The sequence below is a fragment of the Copadichromis virginalis genome, linkage group LG15, assembly GCF_057382275.1.
Source record: "Copadichromis virginalis isolate Kocher_CV1m ecotype Utaka linkage group LG15, C_Virginalis_male_GT1.1, whole genome shotgun sequence".
Classification (NCBI taxonomy): Eukaryota; Metazoa; Chordata; class Actinopteri; order Cichliformes; family Cichlidae; genus Copadichromis; species Copadichromis virginalis.
The window spans coordinates 26,796,615-26,822,690 of NC_140632.1; the positions used below are offsets into that span (position 1 = coordinate 26,796,615).

Consider the following 26,076-nt stretch of genomic DNA (forward strand, 5'->3'; position numbering starts at 1 on the left):
AGAATTATTAGGCAAGTTGCATTTTTGAGGAATAATTTTATTATTGAACAACAACCATGTTCTCAATTAACCCAAAAAACTCATTAATATCAAAGCTGAATGTTTTTGGAAGTAGTTCTTAGTTTGTTTTTAGTTTTAGCTATTTTAGGGGGATATCTGTGTGTGCAGGTGACTATTACTGTGCATAATTATTAGGCAACTTAACAAAAAACAAATATATACCCATTTCAATTATTTATTTTTACCAGTGAAACCAATATAACATCTCCACATTCACAAATATACATTTCTGACATTCAAAAACAAAACAGCGACCAATATAGCCACCTTTCTTTGCAAGGACACTCAAAAGCCTGCCATCCATGGATTCTGTCAGTGTTTTGATCTGTTCAAATTCAAATCAAATTCAAATTCAAATTTTATTTGTCACGTACACAGTCATACACAGTACGATATGTAGTGAAATGCTTGGACAACTGCTCGTGACCTAAAGAAAACAAAAAAGGAAAAGGCTATGAATAAGATAGGAAATAAATATGAAAAATTAAAAAGGGTAAATTTAACTAGGAAGGAATAAAATATAAATTAAGGTTAAAAATGAAATAACTGTACAACACAAATTAGAATGAAGGGTAAATTTAACTGGGAAAGAATAAGATAAAATATATAAATTAAAGTTGAAAATAAAATAACTGTACAACAAAATACACAATATAGAACTATATAAGAATGTATGAAAAAATATAAATATAAATGTAAATAAATATATACACAATAACAGCAGCTGTACAAGTATTAACCGGAAATGAAGAATATAATGTCCAGTGTTGTGCAATCCACATTATGTCTTGTGCAGTGCAAATATGCTTAAAGTGATTTAAGTGATGAAGTGAAAACAATGTCCAGAATGTCCAGTGTGTGTGTAAGAACTGTATGTGTGGGTCAGTACTGTGTGGTGGTGTGATTGAGAGACCGTATCGCCTGCGGGAAGAAGCTCCTCCTCAGTCTCTCTGTGTTGGTCTTCAGGGAGCGGAATCGCTTTCCTGACCTCAACAGAGAGAACAGTCTGTTGTTGGGATGGCTGAGGTCCTTCACGATCTTCCTGGCCTTGGTCCAGCACTGCCTGCTGTAGATTGAGTGCAGGTCAGGGAGCTCGGAGCGGATGGTGCACTCAGCTGACCGCACAACCCTCTGTAGAGCTCGTCTGTCCTGCATGGTGCTGTTCCCGAACCAGGTTAAGATGTTTCCCGCCAGGATGCTCTCTATGGTGCACGAGTAAAAGTTCCTGAGCACCTTGGAGGGCAGTTGGAAGTCTCTCAAGCGTCTGAGGTGGTAGAGACGCTGACGGGCCTTTTTCACCATGGTGTTGATGTGACAGGACCATGACAGGTCCTGCGTGATGTGAACTCCGAGGTTCACCATCAACATTGCGTGCAGCAGCAACCACAGCCTCCCAGACACTGTTCAGAGAGGTGTACTGTTTTCCCTCCTTGTAAATCTCACATTTGATGATGGACCACAGGTTCTCAATGGGGTTCAGATCAGGTGAACAAGGAGGCCATGTCATTAGTTTTTCTTCTTTTATACCCTTTCTTTCCAGCCACGCTGTGGAGTACTTGGACGCGTGTGATGGAGCATTGTCCTGCATGAAAATCATGTTTTTCTTGAAGGATGCAGACTTCTTCCTGTACCACTGCTTGAAGAAGGTGTCTTCCAGAAACTGGCAGTAGGACTGGGAGTTGAGCTTGACTCCATCCTCAACCCGAAAAGGCCCCACAAGCTCATCTCTGATGATACCAGCCCAAACCAGTACTCCACCTCCACCTTGCTGGCGTCTGAGTCGGACTGGAGCTCTCTGCCCTTTACCAATCCAGCCACGGGCCCATCCATCTGGCCCATCAAGACTCCCTCTCATTTCATCAGTCCATAAAACCTTAGAAAAACCAGTCTTGAGATATTTCTTGGCCCAGTCTTGACGTTTCAGCTTGTGTGTCTTGTTCAGTGGTGGTCGTCTTTCAGCCTTTCTTACCTTGGCCATGTCTCTGAGTATTGCACACCTTGTGCTTTTGGGCACTCCAGTGATGTTGCAGCTCTGAAATATGGCCAAACTGGTGGCAAGTGGCATCTTGGCAGCTGCACGCTTGACTTTTCTCAGTTCATGGGCAGTTATTTTGCGCCTTGGTTTTTCCACACGCTTCTTGCGACCCTGTTGACTATTTTGAATGAAATGCTTGATTGTTCGATGATCACGCTTCAGAAGCTTTGCAATTTTGAGAGTGATGCATCCCTCTGCAAGATATCTCACTATTTTTGACTTTTCTGAGCCTGTCAAGTCCTTCTTTTGACCCATTTTGCCAAAGGAAAGGACGTTGCCTAATAATTATGCACACCTGATATAGGGTGTTGATGTCATTAGACCACACCCCTTCTCATTACAGAGATGCACATCACCTAATATGCTTAATTGGTAGTAGGCTTTCGAGCCTATACAGCTTGGAGTAAGACAACATGCATGAAGAGGATGATGTGGACAAAATACTCATTTGCCTAATAATTCTGCACTCCCTGTATTTTAGTCATGAACGCCTCTCTCCATTAGAGGACACGACAGCAGGTTTACTCTGGATAAAGATTTTTTTTTTTTGATTTAACTTGTGACTTAGACAAAGAGCACTGAGATTGCGCAGCCAGATGATGCGAAAGCGGCAGAGGACTCAATTGAAGGGTGGAGGGGATCAGGCCCTCGCAGACTCTGAAATGATGGCTGCTGCCCTTCCTGCTCTCTCTACATCGGCCCGACCTCTGCACACTTGTGAATCAGCAGCAAGTTCATCCTCAGCCTTCATCAGCTCAGAGTCTGTGCAGCTGCTTTTTGGAATCAGTCTCAGATCAGTTCTGTGAGCAGTCTCCTCTCACTGCTGCTTCAAAATCTGCAGCGTCAGCAGAAAGAGCTGCAGCAGTCTGAGACACACACATACATAGCTGTATAAGTGTGATGAATAACAAACTGCACCCTTCATTAAACAGCCTGTCATGGAACGCCCTCGCTGAGGATACGCTCAGCATGAATGCAGACATTGCTCTGATGATCAATAATCTGTCTTTACCTCCATCTTCAGCTGCTCTCCAACCAGCGTTTCCTGTTTCTCTGTCAGCGTGAGCCCGACTCAGGGTGCTGTTTTAATGACACAGTCTTACTGTACTCTGTCTGTGAGGCTCTAATAATTAAAATTAATATTGTTGTTTGTGCTCAGACTGCTTGTATAAACCCAGATTTAATATATATATTTGGATGTAAAGACTGAACCTGCTGCAGCAGCTTTCCTCTGACTTCAGTTAAAATGATTCAGAATTAAATTCCTTAAACATAATGGTTTTAAATCACATTTAACAAGATTTTGCTGCTGAGAGCAAATATTTATTACTGTCATTATTATTATTATTAATTTCCCTGTTCCGCATTTAGTGGGTGTGGAGCTCTCTCAGGATGTTTGTTAACGTCAAGCATCAAAAACATTTTAAACAGCTCAAAAGTGTGTCACAGTTAACTTTACATTAACTTCCATATTGGAATAATATGTGAAGTTATTGAGTCTATCAGCAGAGTGAAAATGAACTTCAGTACTACTTAGTAAGATGAAATAGGTTTTTGCACATCAATGTTTACTAATGTGTCCTTCCTCCTGACAGGTGATGATGTCACATGAAACACACACACTCGCGTTCACTCAGATTTCTGCTTTATTGATCGACATGCAGCATCAGGAGCCATGATCAAAGTCCGACATCAATAACTCTAAACACACGCTTCAGCTCCTCACGAGCAGCAGCATCCTCTCTGACGGTCACAAACCAAACAGGAAGTGTCCGAATAAAAACAGTCCCAGCTCGGCCCACCGCCACCCATGCACACGCAGGAAACATTCTCATCGTCAAAGTTAGGAACAAGAAGGCACAGCGACGACAAGGAGAGGCCAAGCAGCCCGACTGCAGATCTTAAATGCCAGGGTCAGAGGTCATGGTCTGTGATCCATGATCAGAGGCAAGAGTGTTCTGGGGCAGGCTGAGGACAAAGGGCACCAGGTTGCCCCGGGCCCCGGTGGGGGCTGGCAGGGCCTCGGGCAGGAAGCCGGCCTCCTCCTCGCCGATGTGGAACTGCAGCGTGCGGCTGCGGTTGACGCAGTAGATCCGGTCACCGAGCACAGCGCATCGGAATGGCAGTGTGTTTTCCAGCGGAAAAGTGGCGGCCTCGAGCCACACCTTCACCACTGTGCTGTACCTGTGCACGCTGACCTCGGCACGTTCGCGGTCCACGTCGAAGCGGTAAACGAGGCCGCGGTGCGCGACCATGTCGGCGGAGCGGCGGCGGCTCTCGTTGAACGGGCACTCCTCCCACTCATCGCGGCGGGGGTCGTAGCGCAGGAGGCGGTAGAAGAGCGACCCCCCCGAAACAAACAGCTGGCCGTCGCACGCCGTGGCCTCATGCGCCACCGCGAACGAGCCTTTGGGCAGTGGCGCCACATGGCTCCACCTGTCGGCGCGTGGGTCGTAGCGCTCCACACTCAGCAGGCAGCCCCCGCCCACCGCGTACAGCAGCCCGTCCACACCCACCAGTCGCAGCTGGCAGCGCGGCTCGCTCAGCGGCCGCACGCCACTCCAGCGCCCGCTCAGCGGGTCGAAACACAGCACACTGTCCTGGGCCTGTCCCCCCCGCAGACCGCCCGCCACGAACAGGTAATTGAAGAGAGTGCACATTCCAGAGCCGGTGGGTGGGGCCTCTTCCGGGAGGCGGGTCAGCTCCTCCCAGCGCCGCGCACTCGGGTGCAGGAACAGCACGCGCCGCGGGCCGCGCGCCTCCTCCCCACTCTCCGCCACCGCCAGAACCCCCTCCCCCGCCTCTAGCCCCGCCCACTCCGTCCTCCTGCTCAAGATCAGTGCGCGCTCCGCAGCGCTCAGACGGCCGTACAGCGCGGGAGCACGGAGCACCTCCAGGTAGTGCGCGCTCATGTAGCTGTACACACGCTCCTGCTCGTCCTCTGCGCGGTCCCGCTTGGCTCTGCTCAGCAGCTCGTGGCAGTCCTGCGCGCTGATCCGCGTTCCCTCGGAGGCTGAGCCGGGCTCGCAGCGCGTGCCCGCGGCCGTGTTCCGGTCTAGGTCCTGGTTCCGGTCCATGGCGGCTCTGACGGTGACGTGTCTGCAGATCACACCCTCGGCTGCTGCCTGTGTACAAAGACCTTCGTGCCCGCACGCACCTCCTCCTCTCTGGACTCCGTTCACGCGACAATGTCTCTGCACACCGTGGGGAGGACCGGGGGGCACGCCCTGCAGCACTCCCGTTATCAGCGCCGTGAGAACGCGCGGGGTTCACCTGTGTGAGAACGCCCTCAGATACACTGCTGCACGAGCCCGTCTCTGTGACGTCATCAGCGCTGTTTGAGATTAAGAAGGGAAAAAAATGAGACCGAGCGAAAAACACCGAGCTGGTTCTTTTCTGTCCCCCATGTCTGAGCTTCAGTCTGATGCACCAAACACAAACATTCCCACCTGTGTTTGAGGTGATTCTTATAATAATAATTCGACACTTTAATCTCAGCTGAGGAAACAAAATTGGCAAAATAAATAAACAATAAAGAATAAATTCAGTTCATTTGAGGCTGTACATAGCTACAGATACCTTGGTGTTCATCTGAACAATAAATGCTCTCTACGGAAAAGGGCAGAGCAGGTTGTATCTGTTGTAACTGCGGAGGCTCAGGTCTTTTGGAGTGAAGGGCCGACTTCTGAAGACCTTCTATGACTCTGTGGTAGCCTCAGTCATCTTTTACGGTCTGGTCTGCTCTCTGGTCTGTTCTAGGATACCCCCTGGACCTAGTGGAGGTAGTGAGTGAAAGAAGAATGGTAGCTAAGCTGTCATCCCTGTTGGACATCATCTCCCACTGCATGCAGGAGACTCTGACAGTACTGAGCAGTTCCTTCAGTGGCAGGTTGTGGCACCCACAATGTGGGACGGAGAGACTCTGCTGGTCTTTCCTTCCATATGCTGTCAGACTCCACAATAAAGACTTTACAGATGACCACACAAATGCAGACAGACAGACAGACACACACACACACACACACACACACACACACACACACACACACACACACACACACACACATCTAATACACCTTATAGCCTTCGCCCAGTCTCCCTGATTTACAATATTACAAAGTGCAATTTATCTGATGCAACATGAGCAATTCTCAGGTGAAACTATTACTGCTGGGCACAATGTGCAATTTTTCTGGAGCATTTCTGATGCTGTTGTTTACGTACATATATGTATATTTTTACAGATGTCCTTATTAAATTTTTAGATTTTATTCTGTACATTCTTTGGACCGTACATCCGAACATTTTAGTTTACACTGCCTGGAACATAGTATTTTATTCTTTTTTATTTTATACAATTCTATTGTTTTTCTTAATTTTTGCTGCTCTTAACTCTGTAGTGTCCACTTTCTGCCTTGACCACATGTGGGACTAATAAAGGTTATCTTATCTTAAACAAAAGCTGAGCAGGTGGTGAAGCATCAGTTATGAAGCTTTAGAGGTATGATGTCACCTGATAATGTCACACTTTCAGACCTGCTGCAGGTCAAGGGTCAGGTGAGTTCAAACAGGCAGCATGAGTGATGAAGACATAAATCCTAATGATGGGGAATATCTGCGTGATAACAGTCACACCTTGAGCAGCTGCTTGGGGCCTCCCCTCGCCTCCTGGTGTGGGCAGCTGAGTTCACTCGATGACCTTCCTGTTCTCCATCCATCAGATCCAGTGACAGGTGTGCCTGTGGACACCTTCGGGAGCTCACAGGTGGCTGTGTCGTATCTGACGTGAGCTCACCTCTGAAGTTTCTTTTCACACACAGACCTCAGATAAGCCGATCACGCTGTGTAACAGGATCTCTAACAGGAATCCCAGTGCAGACCGCCCCTCCCAGGTACCCCGGCCCCTCCCCCCAGGTAACCCAGCCCCTCCCACAGTGTAGAAACCTGCTGGGAGTTACCTGGCTCCAGGTGTGAGTCTTGAGTCTGTGAGCAGATACAGACATGAGCTCATTATCTGAGCGGTTAGCGAGCCATTGGCTCCTCCTGCTGTTCAACACTCAGAGACACAGCTGTGTGCAGATGTGCTGAACCTCGCTCAGAGAGACACAGGAAGCAGCAGCAGCAGGTAAGTCGTCAACACACACAGGTGAGCCAGGTGTGTCAGTTTTGACTGCAGAGCTTCGTCTGATCAAACCAAACAAAACGGGAGGAAACACCTGAATTAGCTGGAAGCTAAAAAACAGTCTTAAGTGGACTGTGAAGGTTCTCAGTCATCCAAGTCATCATAGTCTAAGGAGCTTGGAAAGAAAAGCGTGGTGGAGAGTTCTAGATCTGGGACTCTCCACCAGATCTGGGACTCTCCACCATTTGACCTTAGAAGTGAGGAAGCCTCTCGGATGAGATTTGAAACGTCTTCAAACAACTTAAAGAAGTCCAGATGCTTTTCTTTCCAAGCTCCTTAGAGTCTTTAATGGAGGAAGTGACCAAAACGATGAAACTGCAGCAGAAATGTTTCCTCAGAGGAGAGTCAGCTGATCGCAGCGTGAAGCTGAAAGAACCAATCCTCACAATTACGACTGTGGGATTAAACAAATTATTTCACTGTTACTTATTATCTGTATTATCATTGCATTAATTAACCTTGCATTAAGTCATTATCATTGCATTAATTAACCTTGCATTAAGTCATTATCATTGCATGGACGACAAACTGAAACAGGAAGTTTCATGTGTCTGATGATGAAGGTCAGACTGCCTCATCCTCACTGCTGAGCCTCCAGACCTCAGAGCAGCAGAGGTCACCACAACACCAAACTGGAGATTTCAAAATAAACCCCGCAGGTGTGATGGGATGGATTTACCCTGACAGAAGGACAAATCATTGATCCATCGAGCGACTGATAAGAGCTGCTGGTTCTGATATTCAGAGGAAGCAGGAAGTAAGGATCACAGTGAGCTTTTATTCATTAGAATCTGCTGAGGGTTTGGTTCCCACAGCTGGGGAAGAGACAAGATCAGCCAGCAGCCAAAAATAATAATAATAATAATAATAATAATAATGGATTGGATTTATATAGCGCTTTTCAAGGCACCCAAAGCGCTTTACAATACCACTATTCATTCACTCTCACATTCACACACTGGTGGAGGCAGCTACAGTTGTAGCCACAGCTCAACTGATGTCAGCAACTTCATCGTCAGGCCGACGCTCATGGGACACACACATACAAACAAACAAACAAATACAAACAAATAGACACAAACAAAAACTAACAAACACACATACAAACAGACAGGCAGCTACCCTTTGGCTGTGATGTCACAGTTTATGTAAACAGTACGTGTTTCATGACAAACAGCTGGTTCCTCCTTCAAACTCATTAGCTCAGATTGTTTCTGACCTGCAGGTTCCTCAAATCAGCTGATGGGTGGCGCTCACAGGTCTCCTGAATGTTAAAGATCATCAGAGCTTCATCAGAGCAGAGTAATACAACTCAACAAGGAGGAGGAGTTAAACAGAAGAAGTAAATCAAACTAGGAAACAGTGTGAACATGTTTAAAGATGATTCCCAATAAAAAATCAATTATTCTCACAGTTCTGAAGAAGATGTTTTATTGATCAGGTCAGCAGAAGAAACTCAAAGTCAAACATTTTTCCATCTGAATGAATCTAAACGACAGAAAATGTTAAAAACAAAAGAAACAAAATGTGAATAACTTCCACTTTAATCCCAGTTTCATCGTATTTCACTGTTGAAATGCAGTCAGTTACTGTGAACCATTTACAACAATAATCATCACAATTAATCATTCATCACTGTGCTCTGTGTTCAAACTGTAAACTTATCCAATCTTATTTAAAACTTTTGTGGTGCCTAAAAAAAACAACAAAAATAAATAAAAAATGATTAAAGACACTACCTCTGTATGAGTGTGAGCAGTTTTAACATAAACTAAATATAAACATTTCCTTATTTGAGATCCAATTTTTTGCTTCACTTGTAGATTTTTAAAATCATCTCAATAAAAATAATAATTTTATCTGAGCTGAAAGCGTTTGTGGCCGAGCACTTTAATAACAGCGAGGATAGCAAATCAGGCGCAGGAGGAGTAGCAGGGAGAGGTGACCTGTAGGTTGCCGTCAGACAGATCAATTCTTTAAACCTGCAAGAACCGAACCATGGTGCCGGTCTCTGCACACATCTGAGCACACCTTTGCTCAGACCTTTATGCTGTGAGCCTCGCCTCCAAATGCATCATATGACACTGTCGCTGAACTCTGACCGAACCCGGAGTGAGCTATCCTCGAGGTCCCGACAACCTCAGGGTCAGAGTAACCCCTTGAGGTCGGACTCCAACTCCAGGAGAACACTGTTTTTGTCTCGCTGATGAGGAACAAAGAAAGGAATTAGTGACGTGAACATGTAAATTCAGGGCTGACCTCACCTACAACCCGTCTCATTTGTGCCAGTTTGAGCACATTGTCAGGCCATAACACTACCTGTGCATACACACAGAGCAGCTACACATCTGTATAACACCTGTCTCATAAGGGAATGGGCTTGATTACTGCATGAATTCAGAGGAAGGATGTTGTGCTGGGTGCATGTACTCGTAGACGTGTAATGAGCCTCTTAATGAACAGGCCACATTATGCTGATCATGGGTTCAGACTCTGAAAACACGTATGAAAAAAAAAGTCTTTAGATGGGTAAAGACCCACAGTAACACAGAGAGATCCCAACAATCAGACAACCCCTTTGAACAAGCACTTTGGTGACAGTGGAGAAGAAAAAATATCTTTTAACAGGAAGAAACCTCTGGCAGAACCAGAGATTAATAACAACTACTGATTAAATGCAGAGAGGTGTAGGACCATCACATGGTCTCGGCTCTGAGCTGTGCCCTTATTGGACGGACATGTTTGGCTTCTGTGGGCGCCATCTCTGCTGCGTACTTTTTCAGTTTTACTTGAGTAAAGAAGTTGTATCACTACTTCAACTTTAATTACAGTATTTGAAACACTAGTATCTGTACTTCTACTTCAGTCCTGAATGTCAGTACTCTCGTCACTTCTGTTTATCACAGCACTAAAGTTGTTGTTGTCCTCCTCCTCCTCCTCGCTTGTCTTCATCAGATTAAATATAGATTAAATCTCTCTGCATCAGCCTTCGCTGTAGCTGACTTCCTGTTTGATCAGACGTGCCTTTAAAGCGGCGACAGCTCAGTTCAGCCAGAGTTCAGCTGATGCATTAGAATGAACAAATTTTAATGGCAGAACTCGGAGACGGAGAGGAAGACGAGCTGCTCGCTGTCCTCATAGTGACATCACCACGATGCTCAAACACAACCTTTCATCGCTGAGCTGTCAGGAACCTGAAGTCTGCAGCTCAGACTGAGACGTCAAACTGCTGCTCCTCTTCTTCAAAGACTGCTGACGTCAGCACACAGAACACTCTGCAGACTCTGAATGACTCCGATAAATGGTGATGGCGTCCAGCATCAATGCTGAGCCGATCCAAATCACTCCACATCAGAGGCTGGAAGCAGGCCGACTGCCTCACTGTTACGTTTTTATTGTTGCTGGACGTCAAAGGTGAAAGTAGGGCTGGGCGATATGACCGAAAATTCATATCTCGATATTTTTTAGCTGGATGGCGATATAAGATATATATCTCGATATTTTTTTAAAGCCATGAAGTAACAACAAAAAGAGAGCTCTTAGTCAAAGCTGTGTCCCAGATGTCACACAGGAACTTTTATTAACATAAAGCATAGATGTACATGAAAAAAACTACTCAAAAATAAATTATGAGCATTTATTAAAAATAATGCTCCGTAAATAAAAGAAAAGTATGTTGTTTTTGTCCATAACAAAAAGCTCACAATTGTGCAGTCAAAATGTAAACTAAAAGACGCTGAGCATAATAACAAAGACAGATTTCACAGCTGCTCTGTTCCCAAGTTCTACTGTGTGACTGATAGCCTGGAGTTTGAAATCCGCTTCAGGTGCCATTTATGGTCCTTATACACACACAATACGGTAATATTACGTTGAAGCACAGTGCGTATTACTACGCGAGGCTCCTCGGTAGCCGTAATGCTCCGACAATCTATCAAGCGGTGCAGCTCCGTAGCTTACCAAAGTCGTACTAAAACATTTTTTGACAGATTGCTGAGCGCTGTGTTCCACATAAAATCGGTTCACGGTCATCAAGCACAACTAGAATTCATACATAAGGCGGGCTGTCAACTTTTGAGAAAATGAAAGGATTTTAGGCTGTGCAGCCCCTGTGGGCTGCATGTCGTTAGCATGGTTAGCTCATTAGCGTGGTTAGCTCATTAGCACGTTGACGCCATCCAGCCCCACGCACGGAGCGATGCGCAGTAACTCGTTAACGGAGATTTGCCGTGTTCATCTTGTTGCTGCCTGCAGGTGAATCTATGGGGGAGGAGGGGGAGTTGTGTTCAGTGAAGGAGAGGCAAGGCGGAGTAACGTTGCGTAAAGACAAAAGTGGACGAAAGAGAGGCAAACTTGTGGCTCCACAACTATAATTATAACGTATATATCGATATAAAGGATATGGTCACATCTTATATCTCGTATAAAAATATATCGATATTTTTAAAAAACTTGATATATCGCCCAGCCCTAGGTGAAAGTGCTGGTCCAGCCTCAACGATTAAAGACGATCCACACAGAACCAAGAGGAGACACACCTCCACTGTCAGGACTCACCTATACCGTCACTAAAAGGACAGAGGTCAGACTGTATGGAAAGGCAAGAGAGCCGGAGCTGCAGACACATCTGATTAAAATGACACAAAATATTATATAGTATATAGTACTATAATAATATTATAGTAACGGGTTCGTGTTACCTGTGCAAACCTGTGAATATTCAGTCATAAGCTCCTCCCAGATTTCTGACTGACAGGTGTCAGACTAACTGACTAACTCCTGAGATTTGCCTGTTTGTCTGTAACTGCACCACCCGAAGTCTGAACGCACCATCACTCCACCCACCTGTGCTGGACCTTCACCCTGCAGCAGCATCACTGGCTCGTACACTTCCTGGTTCAGATCTGGTTGGTTGTTTGAGGTCAGGGCTGACCTTGGTAACCACTGGTTGTCAAGGCAACATGTAACGACTTGTCAGTGAGACTAAAAGTGTGACACAGACCGGAAACAGAGGATGTTCCCCTTCAAAGTAAAAGCATCAGGATGAGCGATTTCGGAGTGTTCGCTCCCGACTGCCTGTGAAGTTCCACTGTGTGAACGTTCGGGGTGAGCTAACCAATGTAACCTGCAACCGCCACACACAATCAGACTGACGGTTCAGCAGTAGCACCGAGACCATGGCGTGCTTTTACAGCGACTGTAAGTTACTGAAACATCATGTGGTTGTCATCTGTGACACTTCACAGATCTGGATCCCTTTGACATCAGAATCAGAATCTTTTATTAATTTATGAAACAAATGAAAACTTTCACAGATCTTAAATGCAAAGATAAAATGTTACATAATCAAATCTGTAATCTCTGGAGCGGTTCTGCTTATATTAATGATTATTGTGAAATGTTTCCATGTATTTGTACTATTAATTATTAATAATGCTGTTTCCTTGTGTCTTTAAAGCCTAACCAGGGTCCAGGTCTCATATACATATGCACTGATTAAAGCAACGTTAACATATCGCTCCTGTTGTATAAATCAATACAAAAAGGCATCCACCATTTCCAGTTCTTCTTTGTGTAGTGTTAGTAGCGTGTTCCTGCAGATCATGGCAGCAGTCAACGGGTGACCACGGGCTTCGTCTAGCAACCACTTGCCAAACGGTCGGGGCCTGTGTGACTGAGACGTGGACACAGCATGTCTGTCCTCACATGTCCATCTTTAAACCCAGGCCGTGCTCACATCACGGGTCAACTGTGTTCACAAATATTCATCTCTATGATGGCGGCATCAGACATGCCACACAAATCTCTGCAGTGACACAAAAACCATCAGTGATGCTGAGTGAAATCGTCTCTTTAAACCCAGGTCACAGTTTATAATCAACTGACAGCGAGCGTTTCCACAGCAATCAGGTCAGGTGACAAATGCTAATTAAGAGCCATCAGTGAGGAAGAGTGGAGGAGGTGAGGTTGTTTCCACCTCCTGAACGATGGCTAATTTAGCAGAAACGAACTGATGAAAAGCTTTTTCATCTGTGTTGCCATGGCTGCGTGAAGCCTGGTCAAATGAATTAACAGGAGCCTTTGATTTAGAGCAGGAAGGTTATTACTGAAAGGTAAAGAGAAAAAGTCAAGGAAACAGGGAAACTCCACTGAGCAGGAGACAAACGGACGCTTGGCCTCCGAGATGTGATCGGACAGAGGCCAATGGCTCACATGCCTTCAGAGGGAGCTGTGATCTAATCCTTTCAGGCCCTGCCCACAAACACTGAGCTGAGGCGGAGACTGAAGGTGAGTCTGGTCCAGATCTGTGGCAGTGCAGGTGGAGCTGGTTGGATGTGAACTTAACATAAACAAACACGTTTGCTCAGTCCGGCCTCACGTCCTCTAGTCTGACATTTGTAGACGTTTTACCTCCTCATACTTGACCACTGCCACCGAGGTGTGAAGTCACATGACAGAAAGTGAAATGTCAGGTGTGTGAGAGACCTGGAGATGAGAGGAGCAGAAACTGTCGAGGAGTAGGAGGGGAGGAGGAGGAGGGGAGGAGGGCGAGAGGAGGAGGAGGGGAGGACAAGAGGAGGATGGGAAGGATAGGAGGAGGAGAAGGGGTGGAGTAGGAGGAGGCAGGCAGGAGGAGGAGGAGGAGGAGTGTTTCCTGAATGATGATGTCTCTTGTATGGAGGACTTTAAACAGGCGACCTGATGAAGCTGAGCTCTGTTGGGTCAGGTTTGATTTACAGACTGGCCGTATGCTGACGTGTGATTGGTAAGTGCTGCAGTGCAACGAGTCCACCAGCTCAGCCTGGAGCACAAAAAGAGTTCACCAAATAACAAAAACATGAATTGAAATCTTTGAATCTTTATTCATGTTCCTGATGCTGCCTCTGCGCCGACCCACGCACTCCTCTTTTTTTTTTTTTTTTACAAATAGTTAGAAAACTGTACAATACAAAAACAAAGAAAAGGAAACAGACGGTTAACACGCCACATCAGCAGAGCGATTTAATCAATTTAAAGAAAAACACGAAACCTGACGAACAAAAACAAGAACATAATGCAGAACGATGCTTCATGCAGCCACTTCAGAAAGAGCCTGAGACGGGAAACGTCTGAATCTGAGTGTGTCAGTTCCTGCTGCACATCACACGTGTGATGGAAATCTGCAATGTGAAATTTTACATCCTCACAGCTGACTCTGAACTTTTATTTTGTATTCTTCAGAGAGTATACTGTGTTTGGAGGTGGGGTCATGTGTGGAGCTCAGAGTTTGATCTTTGCTCTGTCTGAGAAAGCATCTGGGGACAGTTTGGAGTTTCAGAGACATCCTCATGTGGCTGTAGAAGTCGTGGACGAGAAAAGATTCCGATGCGTCATGACAAGCTAACGTTTCAGGGTCCAACAGGAAGTGAGTGTGCATAAACGTGGCCACAGACCATCGATCAGGCAACCACAAGTGACTGACAGTTTATAAGTGGGTGGGGCTTCAGTCAGAGATCTCCAGGTTTTACACATCAGTGCTCTTCTGGACCAGGGGTCTCAAACTTTAATGAGCTGTGGGCCACTCCTGGCACCGTCATCTCATTGGAGGGCCACTTTAGCGTTCAGGTATTAAAAAAGAAACAAAGAAACAAACAAGAAAACACCCACAAATATTTCTGAAAATGTAATATTTTGTTTGTTTTTTTTAAATTTCAGATAGTGTATAACAAGACAAAACTGCAAACGTGAACACAGATTCTTTTCCTCACTCTTAACTAACTAAAGCCTTTCATTGAACTACCAAATAAACACAATGGTCCTCTCTTTCTGGCCAGACACGTGGCAGCACTTCTGCTATCATTTTGTTCGTATTTAACAAAATAAAAATGCAGACATAAGTGTACACATTAGTTTTTGACTGTCTCACTGAACTAACATAGTCAATCTCTTAGTATGTTTGCACTCTCTGCTCATATTGCCATCATATTAAATCATTTTTGGCTTTTTAAAGAACTTATTTTAACATTACACTTAACAACAAACAAATCCTCCCTAACAGAAAAAAACTGCATTATATTTCTTCACGTCAATATACGGACACCCCTGTTCTGGACGCTTCGAATTAAAATGGGCAACTTGCGATCGTCGGTCACGTGATTCGTGATGTCACCTGACCGAGATTCTAGCTTTTATTCAGTGATTTTAAAATTGGATACTGTCAGAACATTGTTCTCTTTCAGAAACACATCCGAGTTGTTATTTACTGAGAGGAGACCATAGTGTTTCAGTGTTTCACGTCCCCTTTAATGTGTGTTTGTATGTCTGTACATCTGTCAGTTAGATACCATTCCTGCTCTGTGGTTCTGGCTGCAGTGCAGATGATGTCATCATGTATGTTGCCACAGATGTTTTACCTGCTGAAACATCTGTTTGAGTCACTGAGAACATGAGCAGGCTGAACTCAGGGTGGACGAGGCGGTTTCCTAAAACCAACTTCAGAGTTGGTTCACTTCAACTCGAGTGCTTAAGTCGTTGAGCGGGATCAAACCCATGGTCCTGCTCTGGGTTCTTCAGGTTTGAGGCTCGGGGTGGAGCTTACAGGTGAACAGAGTCCATGCTGGAGCTGAATCATTTTTCCTAAACTCTGCTGCACAACGGATGAATTCAGCACCATAAAAAACACCACGACAAACAAGCTCACAGAGTCGTTGAGCTTGTGAATAGAAGGCACTTGCAAAGCTGCGTCCTCTGAGGTCTGATCTCCGATCAGCCATTTGCTGCTCTGCTCTGACAGGACGTCTGCTTCAATCTTCCGTCGGTGAGTCAGCGAACCTTTCACACCTCCACCTCCTGACGGCCCCCTTGCGCAGCGTCACCTGCCATCATCACGGTGATGTCAAAGCAGGTCTCCATCATGAGACGGGACTTGCACAGGTTGACGCAGTACTCCAGCTCCCCCGTGGCCTGAGCCAGAGCCTCTAGGTACTCCTGGGACTCGCAGTCCAGGTCCTGGTCCACGTCAACTGCAAACACAGAGAAAGCGGTTAGCTATTTAGATGCATGCGGGCCGACGTTTGTACCATGACATCACCACGCTGCCTCAGCTGCTCGTGCACAGCATCTCTGAACGCTTGGCCCGGTCAGTTAAGTTCAGTTAATGACAAACACATGAAGCTGAACTCTGAGGTTTCTGTGGTTCATCATCACAGAAATATCGCAGCCGGTCACTGATGGCTTTCTAAACGGTGAGTAATCTATTATATGAGTACCAGCTCCCTCCCGCTGCAGCTCATACTCACACTCTCCACTCCACCTGCTCGGGTGGAGCATCAGCCAGCTCTTGGCCTCCTCCAGCTCCGCCTTCAGCCTGTCGTGTTTGCTCTTTAGCTCTTGGATCTGCTGCTGCCGCTTCTCCAGCATCCTCAACCGGGCATTGAAGTAGAGCAGACCCTGAGGAGCGAGCACATAGTCAGAGCCTCGAACTGCACACACCGGCTGGTAGGGGTGTGGACGATGACAAGGAAGAGGAGGGGGGATTAGCACGAGGCTTCGAGACTCCAGCCTGTGTCTGGCTTTAATTAGGAGTCAGTGCAGTGCTAATCTGTGATCAGAGGAGGATTAAGGACAACTGAGGACAAGCAGGTGACAGAGAGGTGGTTCAGACCTGCGCTTCATTACAGCTGCCCCTCAGAGAGCTTTATTCTGAAAATCCTGGGATGTTTCTATTGTGAAAGTCTGTAAATGTGGGCAGCTGAGCAGTAATAAAAGAGTTGATCATCCAGATGATAAGTGACCTGAACATTAACTGTGTGTTTATGTTTCACTTGCAGCAGCTTCTCTGTGACACGCAGCCAAAAAGGCCAGATTGTCAGGTGAAGTCAGACTGACTGACTCCAGTTAGACCATCACAAATTGTTCATGTGAGGCCATGACACAGGCGTGACCAACCTCAGTGAGGCCCATGGGAGGGGAAACCAGTGAAACCAGCGAGTTGCTGATGTAAAGCCAACTCAGGTCTCTGTGTCAGCAGCAAGAAAGCCTTGTTTCATTTGGAGCTACAGGACAAGTTGGGATTTGGGGAAAGCATGCAGGTGTAAAATACACATGAATAGATGCAGCAGGACAGGAAGCACCTCCGACAGGTGAAGCGAGCAGAATGAATCCAGTGTGAACAGGTAAACACAAAAAGCATGACAGGCACAGTGTGTGAGACAAAAGTTTGAGCACAGACAAGCGACACCACACGGCCTCCATGTTGGCGTCTCTACACCGGCCGCCAGTCAGACCGGCACCCTCTCTGACCTTTAACCCTACACTCTCCGGTGGGATCACAGAGGTCCTCCACACCAGGGCCGGTTCGAGTTTCATGTCATGGATGGTTTGTTTGGAGGAATGTAGGAATGAACGTGTAAAGGACAACTCACCTTCTCAACATCGTGGAACGTCTGCTGGGACACAAATAGAATAGAATAGAATAGAATAGAATAAACCTTTATTATCCCACGGATGAGAAATTTTGGTGTTACACAGCTCTTACAGCAAGGAAAAATAAAATATAAAAGGAAGACACAAGGTGGTCCTATAAACATAAGCAACCGAAGTCCATATATACAGGTAACAATGTACAGAATATGTATAGAAAAATTGAAAAATTGTACAGTGATATGTATAAAAAAAACAGAGAGAAGCCAATTATTCACCGAGCAGTGCTCCGGATATGAAGAGCACGTCACCTTCCTCTAATTGAAAATAAATCAGAGCCCGACAGGCCGCTCTGCCGAGGGTTAATGACCCGTTAACACTGAGAGAGGCGGCTGTCACAGAGACCAGACAAGCATCCCCCCCACGGTCTGCTTTATATATGTGATTTGGATAAAAATATAAAAAGCTCCTCTGAGTGCGCTCAGACTGAGGCTGAGGGTCCAGATGAAACTCCACCTAGCTTCAGGAGGCTGTGTTTGAGTCATTCTTGTCAGTGCATCGCAGAGAAGCGGAGGGTTCTAACACGACCTCCACGTGAGGGGACTAAACCAGCATGCTGTGATGCTGAATGGCATGTGAGCAGCACGTCATTATTTAACCACCACCTACTGGTCAGGTGGAGGACTCACCTCAGATCCCATCAGCGCCTCCTTCCTCTTCTGCACACACTCAACGTTGTCGATCTCATACACCTTTATCTCAAACTGCTCCTTCAGGGTGCCGCCCAGCGGCGGCAGGTCCACCCACTGACCACCCAGCTTCCTGCCCAGGGAGGAGGTGTCCGGCAGGGGGGCAGGGATTAGCCGCCGCCGCAGGAACCCTGCAGGTGGAAAAGGAGATGAGATGAAATAACTCATGATCAGTAAATGCAGCAGACTGTGTGTCAGGTAAAGTTCACAGGGCTAGGGGTGCAGGTGTTTCCAGCTGTGGAAGCTAACATCAGGGCCCTGCATTCGGAGACTGGTGTTTGAATGCTCACTGAACAGCTTCAACACAGCCAGCTGACTCGCTCAGTTAAAGCTGCAGTCAGCGAGGAAGTTAGTCACACCTGTGCTCTGAGCAGGTACCTGAGTCAGTGTCAAGGAGCCGGTGATGTCATTAAAAAGACAGCCAATAGCACTCAATAACAGGCAGGACTATCAAGGCTGTAACGCAGCTGCACCACATGGCCTTAAACCAGACCTGGGCATTTCACGGGCCGTGGCCCATGTCAGCCCAGGTTGGCCCACATCAGCCCATGTGAACCTTCCTGTCCAGCCCGTGTGACTTTCACTGATGTACAGATGCATGTGCAGGTAAATGTTTACTGACCAATCTGCGATGCTGCGTTTTTAACAAGGCCCGGACTAAAAACTCTTTATTCACTGAAGTCAAAGGAAAAGCTGTAAGCTCAGTCTGTGGTGTCGTGTTCAAGAACCATATTTTAAATCAGCACTGTAGCTGGGCATGCACAAACTACAAGAACGTGTGTAATGAAGGGCACAGACTGGTGACTGTACAGGGAGTGCAGAATTATTAGGCAAATGAGTATTTTGTCCACATCATCCTCTTCATGCATGTTGTCTTACTCCAAGCTGTATAGGCTCGAAAGCCTACTACCAATTAAGCATATTAGGTGATGTGCATCTCTGTAATGAGAAGGGGTGTGGTCTAATGACATCAACATCCTATATCAGGTGTGCATAATTATTAGGCAACGTCCTTTCCTTTGGCAAAATGGGTCAAAAGAAGGACTTGACAGGCTCAGAAAAGTCAAAAATAGTGAGATATCTTGCAGAGGGATGCAGCAGTCTCAAAATTGCGAAGCTTCTGAAGCGTGATCATCGAACAATCAAGCGTTTCATTCAAAATAGTCAACAGGGTCGCAAGAAGCGTGTGGAAAAACCAAGGCGCAAAGTAACTGCCCATGAACTGAGAAAAGTCAAGCGTGCAGCTGCCAAGATGCCACTTGCCACCAGTTTGGCCATATTTCAGAGCTGCAACATCACTGGAGTGCCCAAAAGCACAAGGTGTGCAATACTCAGAGACATGGCCAAGGTAAGAAAGGCTGAAAGACAACCACCACTGAACAAGACACACGCACTGAAATGTGTCTTAAACTGCTCCTTTGACTGTGCAAGACATTATTAAACAATAAGTAAAGAGTCAAATATCAGCCAGCTGTCGAGTCTTATCCTTTATTTACTTTGAATCTGTCCACATTGGCCATAAAAACACTTTTATGTGTAATATGTGACGGTGCCTTTAAATGCCAGCAGCAGGTGGTGATGGACCTGAAGTCACAGCTGGAACATAAACGCTCGCCAAACGCTAACAGAAAGCTGTTTGTCTGTTGTGAGGCGAGCCTAGGGATGGGTATTGATAAGATTTTAACGATTCCGATTCCATTTTCAATTCTGTTTAACGATTCGATTCTTTATCGATTCTCTTATCGATTCTTATTTTTAAAAAAGGAGAACACTAAGGTCGATTAGCTTAGAACTTTGTTTTATATCTTCTCTTTGAACAAGATAGAAATTTAGGAGTAACATGGCCTTACAAACCCAATAGTGAGATCTTAAGAGATCCACAGCCTACGGCTCTTCAATGGGGTGCCACAGGGTCCCCAGGAAAAAAATGTAAATGTAAAATAATAAAATAAACATTCTTCTGTAGCAATAACAAAGTGTAACATAAATTATTCTGTAGCAATTACACAAGAATATCCAGTAATGTCCTGCCTACAATTAAACACGTTCACTTACCAAAGTGAAATCGGGGGCATCTGCTGTGGCAAATGGGTGCAAGACTTTTACCACAAACTCAGTCACTGCTCGGTGACATTCGTCTATCCTGGTCTGAAAGGAGACGCTACTGGTAGACTGCAGCGAGAACTGCCAGCATCTGAGCCAGCCAGACTCTGTCTTTGTCTCTCATCGTGGTCACCTAAATGCACAGTAATGGAAGGTTTTGTAATAAGGCCGATCGCGCTAACATAATATGCACTGTTAGTTGATTATTTATCTGCCGCATTAACAGGAGAGGACGTGCAAACGTTACCGCTGCTGCTGGGTTGAGATTCACGAGTCCGGAGCGGAATTAACAACACGACATTTATTTAAGGTCATCGTGTGTTTTGTGAGCAAATGCTTTTGCATATTCGTAGTGTTTCCTCCCTTAAATTAAATATCTACTTTGCAAGTATTCCAAGTTGCCCTGTTGTCATCCGTTCTCGTAAAGTATAACCAAACTTTTGAGTATTTGAGCCGCTTACACGCCGTGTTTCCTGCCAGGTAAGCGACGCTCCGCAACGTGGTGACGTCATTTGGGGCGACTGGAATCGATAAGGGAATCGTTTGCAAAAATGCCAAACAATTCCAAGGAATTGAAACAGTGGGAACTGGTTCTCAACAAGAACCGGGTTTCCATACCCATCCCTAGGCGAGCCAGTGAAATATCACAATAAGCTCAATAAAAAGTTGCTGATTTCAGCAGACAGCTTTAATTAGCCTTCTCTTCTTCTGTGGTGCTTCCTCCTCTGTCAACATCCATTAGAGCTGCTGATCAGGTTTTAAGGCCGCTGCTGTCCACCTGAAGACCTCACTCGTATTTTTAACGACTTTGTACACACGGCTGTCAAATTAGGTTCCCAAGTAAAAGCAGAAGCAGGCATGTGCTCCACAAACAAAAAACCGTTATGGCTTATTAAAAACATCCGGGCTCACTGATGAGGATTCAGACATGATGACAGATTGAGGAGGAGTGGGTGTGAAGGCTGTGGAGTTCTGTGGAGTGGATGGGAGGATGTGTGGGTGATAATTGGAGTTGGATATGTACACTGGGAATTGTCCTCATGAAACATTCATGAGGCAGAAATGAGGCGAGATCCACAGGCCAATGGCAGACAGATCACAAGAGTGCCGATTCCGTATGCATCAGGCCGCTGGCTCGCCTGCCGCACGAATTGCAATCGGCTGCTGGGAGCTGGGACGTGGCAGCGGCGTGCCACATGATGTGCGCCCATGTCAAGTTTTTGTACAAAGACACCGGCTGAGAGATAATTTCACATGATATCAAGGAGGAGAGCTGCCTTTGATAGATGCTCCCACAGCAGTAGCACCTGTACTCGGTGTGCTCAGCACTCATAGGAATATTGTAGCGAGCAGCCATCATCACACACTGATGGATGCTGGAAAAAGCCATAAATATGTTAATTCTTCAGCAGAGATGAGTTTTATTGCTCTTTCACTTTCTGAGTCGATGCACGGAGAAATAGTTGCTGAATATCAAATCTGAGATTTAAATTTTGGCCATCAGCTCTAATGATTTCACAGGTTATTTAAATAATATCACATTGTGATAGAAAAGCTTCCAAGTTCCTCTGCACGAGCCGCTGTTTCATAAAACCCATAAACCTTTCGTTTTGCGTTTCCATAACTGCTTAGATATACCATCCCTCGGAGAGCAAGGGCTCGTTTAAGTCTATGTGAGCTGCTGTGAGGTTAACATGGGAGCGACCGGGACGGATCTGCTGACAGACACAAAGGGGGGAGGAGTGGCCAGACATTGGTGTTTATGTGGCCCTTGATGGAACAGCAGCTGACATACCACATCATGTTTACAGTAATAATGTTGGGCCAAAAAAAGGAAAAGCACTTATCTGCACTTATCTCACATACACACACACACACACACACACACACACACACACACACACACACACATCAAGCTACTTTTTGCACAATCCACTGTCATTGCTGCACTTTTCTATTGCACTGTTGTGCCTGCACTGTTGTGTCGGCACTGTTGTCTCTGTATCGTTCTCTTCTGTCTTTGTTTTGTTTTTTTGCACACTTGCACTTTATGTAGTCCTGTGTTGATTGTCTGTTTTATGTAGCACCATGGTCTTGGAGGAACGCTGTCTTGCTTCACTATGTACTGGCAATTGTCTTTATGGTTGGAATAACAATAAAGACAGTTGACTTGACTTGAAAAGACAATTTTAAAAAGACTTTAAAAAATGTTCAGCTTCCACTGAGCCTTAGAACTGAATTCATGTCATATTTAGGTGATGAGCTCATTATATGCGCTCTACATAGAATTCTATGATGAGTACAGAGAAGTCAACGAGTTAAAGATTTTTGTTCTTCAGATCTGATCACTGTAAAAAAGGGGCAGTGCTGCATGGAGCAGAACCTAAAGTGTTACCTGTGTTACATTACCCCATCTCTGGCGGCGGCATGCACTCACCGTTTCCTCTCTTCTTGGGCGATTTAGAAACTCGGCTCCTATTTGATGAGGATGCTCTGCTCTCGCTCATAGAGTCGTGTGCCGAGGAGGTGCTGCCGGTTGTCTCGCTGTCTCGGATCATGCTCTCATAGCCGCTGCTGCCCCCGCTGTGGTAAAACAGGGCGGTGCGTCCCATGGCGGGGGGCAGCTCCCCACTCAGGATGCTACTGTTGTCACTGCCGTGCCCACTGCTGTAGCGCTGTGGCCTCCGAGGTGCTGTGATCTTGCTGTAAGGTGATGGCAATGGTGCGTTGAGGGGTGATCCAGTGATGCTACCAGTCCTGCTGCCAGGGATGTCGCTTCCAGCTCCACCACCAAACATCTTCCTTTGGCTACCTGAAACCAACTCGCTAATCCGGCTGTTGGCTGCCCTGCCGATGGTCTGCTTGGTGCCCATAATGGTGCCTTTTACTGTCTTGCCTCCGGTTCCAGAGCGAGATGGGGACTTGCCATTGGAAGGTAGGTTGGTGTTGCACCCAGCTACATTCTCTGGCAGTTTGGGGGAGGAGCTTGGGCTCTTCGAAGTGCTGGCAGACAACGTTCGAAGTTTCAGTCCACCAGAAGCTGCTCCTCTTGATCCGCTGCCACTGCGGACCTGCCACAGTTTGCTGGTTGCTGCAAAAACACCAGCTGGAACTTGGGACGGAAAGGCCGATGTGGAGGTGGATGCCGGATCACTGAGTCTTGGCACTGATCTGTTGGATCTGCCATTTCCTCCAGATGTAGCACCACTGTTTTCTCTGAACAGCTCAGGTTTGGACCCAGCTAAGGTTGGGCTGTCGCACCTTTCCAAAGACATTAGACTCCCAAAGTACCTGGAAGAATCTTTGGCTCCTTGCGTCTTCAGGCTTGAGGATGTCCTTGCAAAACTGTGTTCAGTTTTAAAGCTGGATGTCCTGTGGCTGAATGAACCAGCTCTGAGCTTGACATGCAGTTCATCCTCTGAGGACTTTCCAGTGTTGCTGCTTGTTTTTAAGGCACTTGGAGACAGCACAATTCTTAATTTTTGTTCTTGACTCGACTGTCCAAACTTTGTGCTGCTTTTTTGTCCATTTGCCTTTTTTCCCAGGGATGAAAACCTCAGTGTACTGATCACTGAAGCAGCTTCTTGGGGGGTGGAAACGGTTCCTAGAGTTGTTGCGCCCCGAGTGAGTCGTGGCAATTTGATGAGAGTGTCTCCTCTCCTGCTGCTGGACTTCTCACAGCCATCAACAACCCTCTGGGCTGAAGAAGACATCTGCATCTTTGGTGGGCGAGGTACACTGTTGCTGTTCCCTCCGGACCTCTTGGAGGAAACATTAGTCACGCCACTTCTTGTTGGCTTACTTGCAGAAAGAAACTCCGCCTCTCTGGTATCACAATAACTGCTTCGCTGAAGCAAAACATCATCCTGCCTGCCTTCCTGTCTGCTGCAGCCCACAGCTGCAGATGAGGTAGGCTTGGTTTTCCTGGGAAGACTGGAATGGGTGGCATGGCGGGGAATCTGTGTTGACACTGATGTGTTCAGGGTATTGGCTTTCACCTTCAGAGAGCCTTTTAGAGATGCTTTGGCTGACTCGGGGGAAGGAGGGCACTTAGTAAAAGATGGTTTGTTTGGGCTAGCAGGGTCGCTTTCCAGCTCTGAGAAACAGACACCGCTGTCATTTAAGGAGCTCCTAATGCCATGCTGTAAGAACGGCTGTTTATGGAATATACATGGTGAGCTCAGCAGGGTGGCATTGTCCATTGTTTTATCCCTCAAGTAAAGCCTGCTTTGTGAATGAATACCATCACCTTCAGCTGATTCACAAAGCCATGAGCCAACAGACGGCTGCTTTTTGTTGTGGGAAAGCAAACCTTGTTGGTGTTCGGTGCCAACATCAGTGCCTGGTCCCACAGCTCCTTGTAGAGAGGTGTAAGCATCATATTCATCATTAATACTACTGATGATGCTGACCGGGCGAGAGCCAGCAGCTAAAGTCTGTGGAAAGCAGTCGGTGTTAAAGCTGAGGAGGTTGGAGGGACGGCCATTATCTGGGACAAGGCTGTGCGGGAGCTCCTCTATAACTGTGAACACGAGCTCGTCCTCTCCATTCAACTCCACGGGCTGCTGCAGAGTGATTGTGGTCCTCAGAAAGTCTCCGTCCAGGCATCGTCCTAACAGAGAGGCCCGGAGGTTGTTCACCTCCGTGGGGTACCTGCTTGTGTGAGCAGCTCCATCTGTGTTTAGGTTAGGGCTTATAGATTTGGGTGGCTGGTCTTGCCTCATTGCTTGTTCACTTATACTGACAGGGGGAGTCCTGCCAAGAGCCTCCTTAGGCCGAGGTGCCGTCCTCGTTGTCCTGGGTAAGGACGGTGAGGCCAGTGGCTTGGGTACAGCTCCTCTGAGGTAGACTTTCTCTCGAACTACAGGCTCTGAGTCATGGGTTGGAGCCCCCCCTGACTTTACCACACATGGCTGAACGGGGGTGCCTGAAAGCTTCTCTCCATCTGCACTCGTCCTTTTGGACGTCTCGATGAAGCCACCAGCTGAAGGTAGTTTGGGCTGATCCTGATCTGATTTGTCTATGCATGTTGTCAGTGTGCTTTCTGAGAACATGTGGGACGAGTTCTTCTCAGATTTGGGTGGAGACGTTGCCTCTGTGGGTTTAAGAGGGCCACTCTGAGCCTTCAGCGCTACTGATTTCTTCTCTGTGCCGAACATGGCCGGGCCCTCGCTGCCATCAATGCAGTCGAGTCTCTCCTGTAGTTCTGCAAACGTGTTACACTTAAAGTGGTCACCGTCGGACTTGGGTGCATCTTTGACTCGCTTTTTGTTCAGGGACGGAATAATGGGAACGAAGGAAGGCGGACCCTCGTTGTCGCTCAGCTCTCGGTCTGAGATTGCCTTCCCTCCCGGCCCAACGTAGATGACAGTGTCACAGGAGTGCTCACTGCTGGAGGAATAGTCGGGATCACTCGAGAGTAGCAGCGGAACATCCGGGTCGAGGGCCACGGTCAGAGGGTGGAAGGGTCGAAGACGAGGAGGCCGACAGGATGGGCCTTCCTCACAGGAGCTCTCCCCTCCAGATGAGCTGGAGGCATGCTGCGA

The 26,076-nt window shown here is 46.6% G+C and overlaps 2 protein-coding genes across 3 annotated transcripts in view; both read right to left on the reverse strand.

The window, feature by feature from the left end:
- Positions 1-3,718: 3,718 nt before the first annotated feature.
- Positions 3,719-5,385, reverse strand: LOC146692603 (kelch repeat and BTB domain-containing protein 11-like). Its single transcript, XM_085431153.1, has one exon. It carries the CDS (start codon positions 5,170-5,172, stop codon positions 3,997-3,999), a length of 1,176 nt encoding a protein of 391 aa, XP_085287279.1. The 5' UTR covers positions 5,173-5,385; the 3' UTR covers positions 3,719-3,996.
- Positions 5,386-14,116: 8,731 nt separating this feature from the next.
- The window catches only part of LOC146692604 (kinesin-like protein KIF26A), a 32,185-nt gene continuing 20,225 nt past the window's right edge, over positions 14,117-26,076 (reverse strand). Inside the window, exons 9-13 of one of the 2 annotated variants that reach the window (XM_085432745.1) lie at positions 22,968-26,070; positions 18,368-18,558; positions 17,681-17,701; positions 16,556-16,706; positions 14,117-16,279 (exon numbers count right to left, since the gene is read on the reverse strand). In XM_085432745.1, coding sequence (XP_085288871.1) covers positions 16,092-16,279; positions 16,556-16,706; positions 17,681-17,701; positions 18,368-18,558; positions 22,968-26,070 — 3,654 coding nt within the window. In that variant the 3' untranslated portion in view covers positions 14,117-16,091. The remainder of the gene's footprint in view (positions 16,280-16,555; positions 16,707-17,680; positions 17,702-18,367; positions 18,559-22,967; positions 26,071-26,076) is intronic. The other variant, XM_085432746.1, reaches the window with a different exon arrangement.

Excerpts from the sequence above, each read along its gene's own strand:
- LOC146692603 (XM_085431153.1), bottom strand. The coding sequence starts at position 5,172 with ATGGACCGGAACCAGGACCTAGACCGGAACACGGCCGCGGGCACGCGC.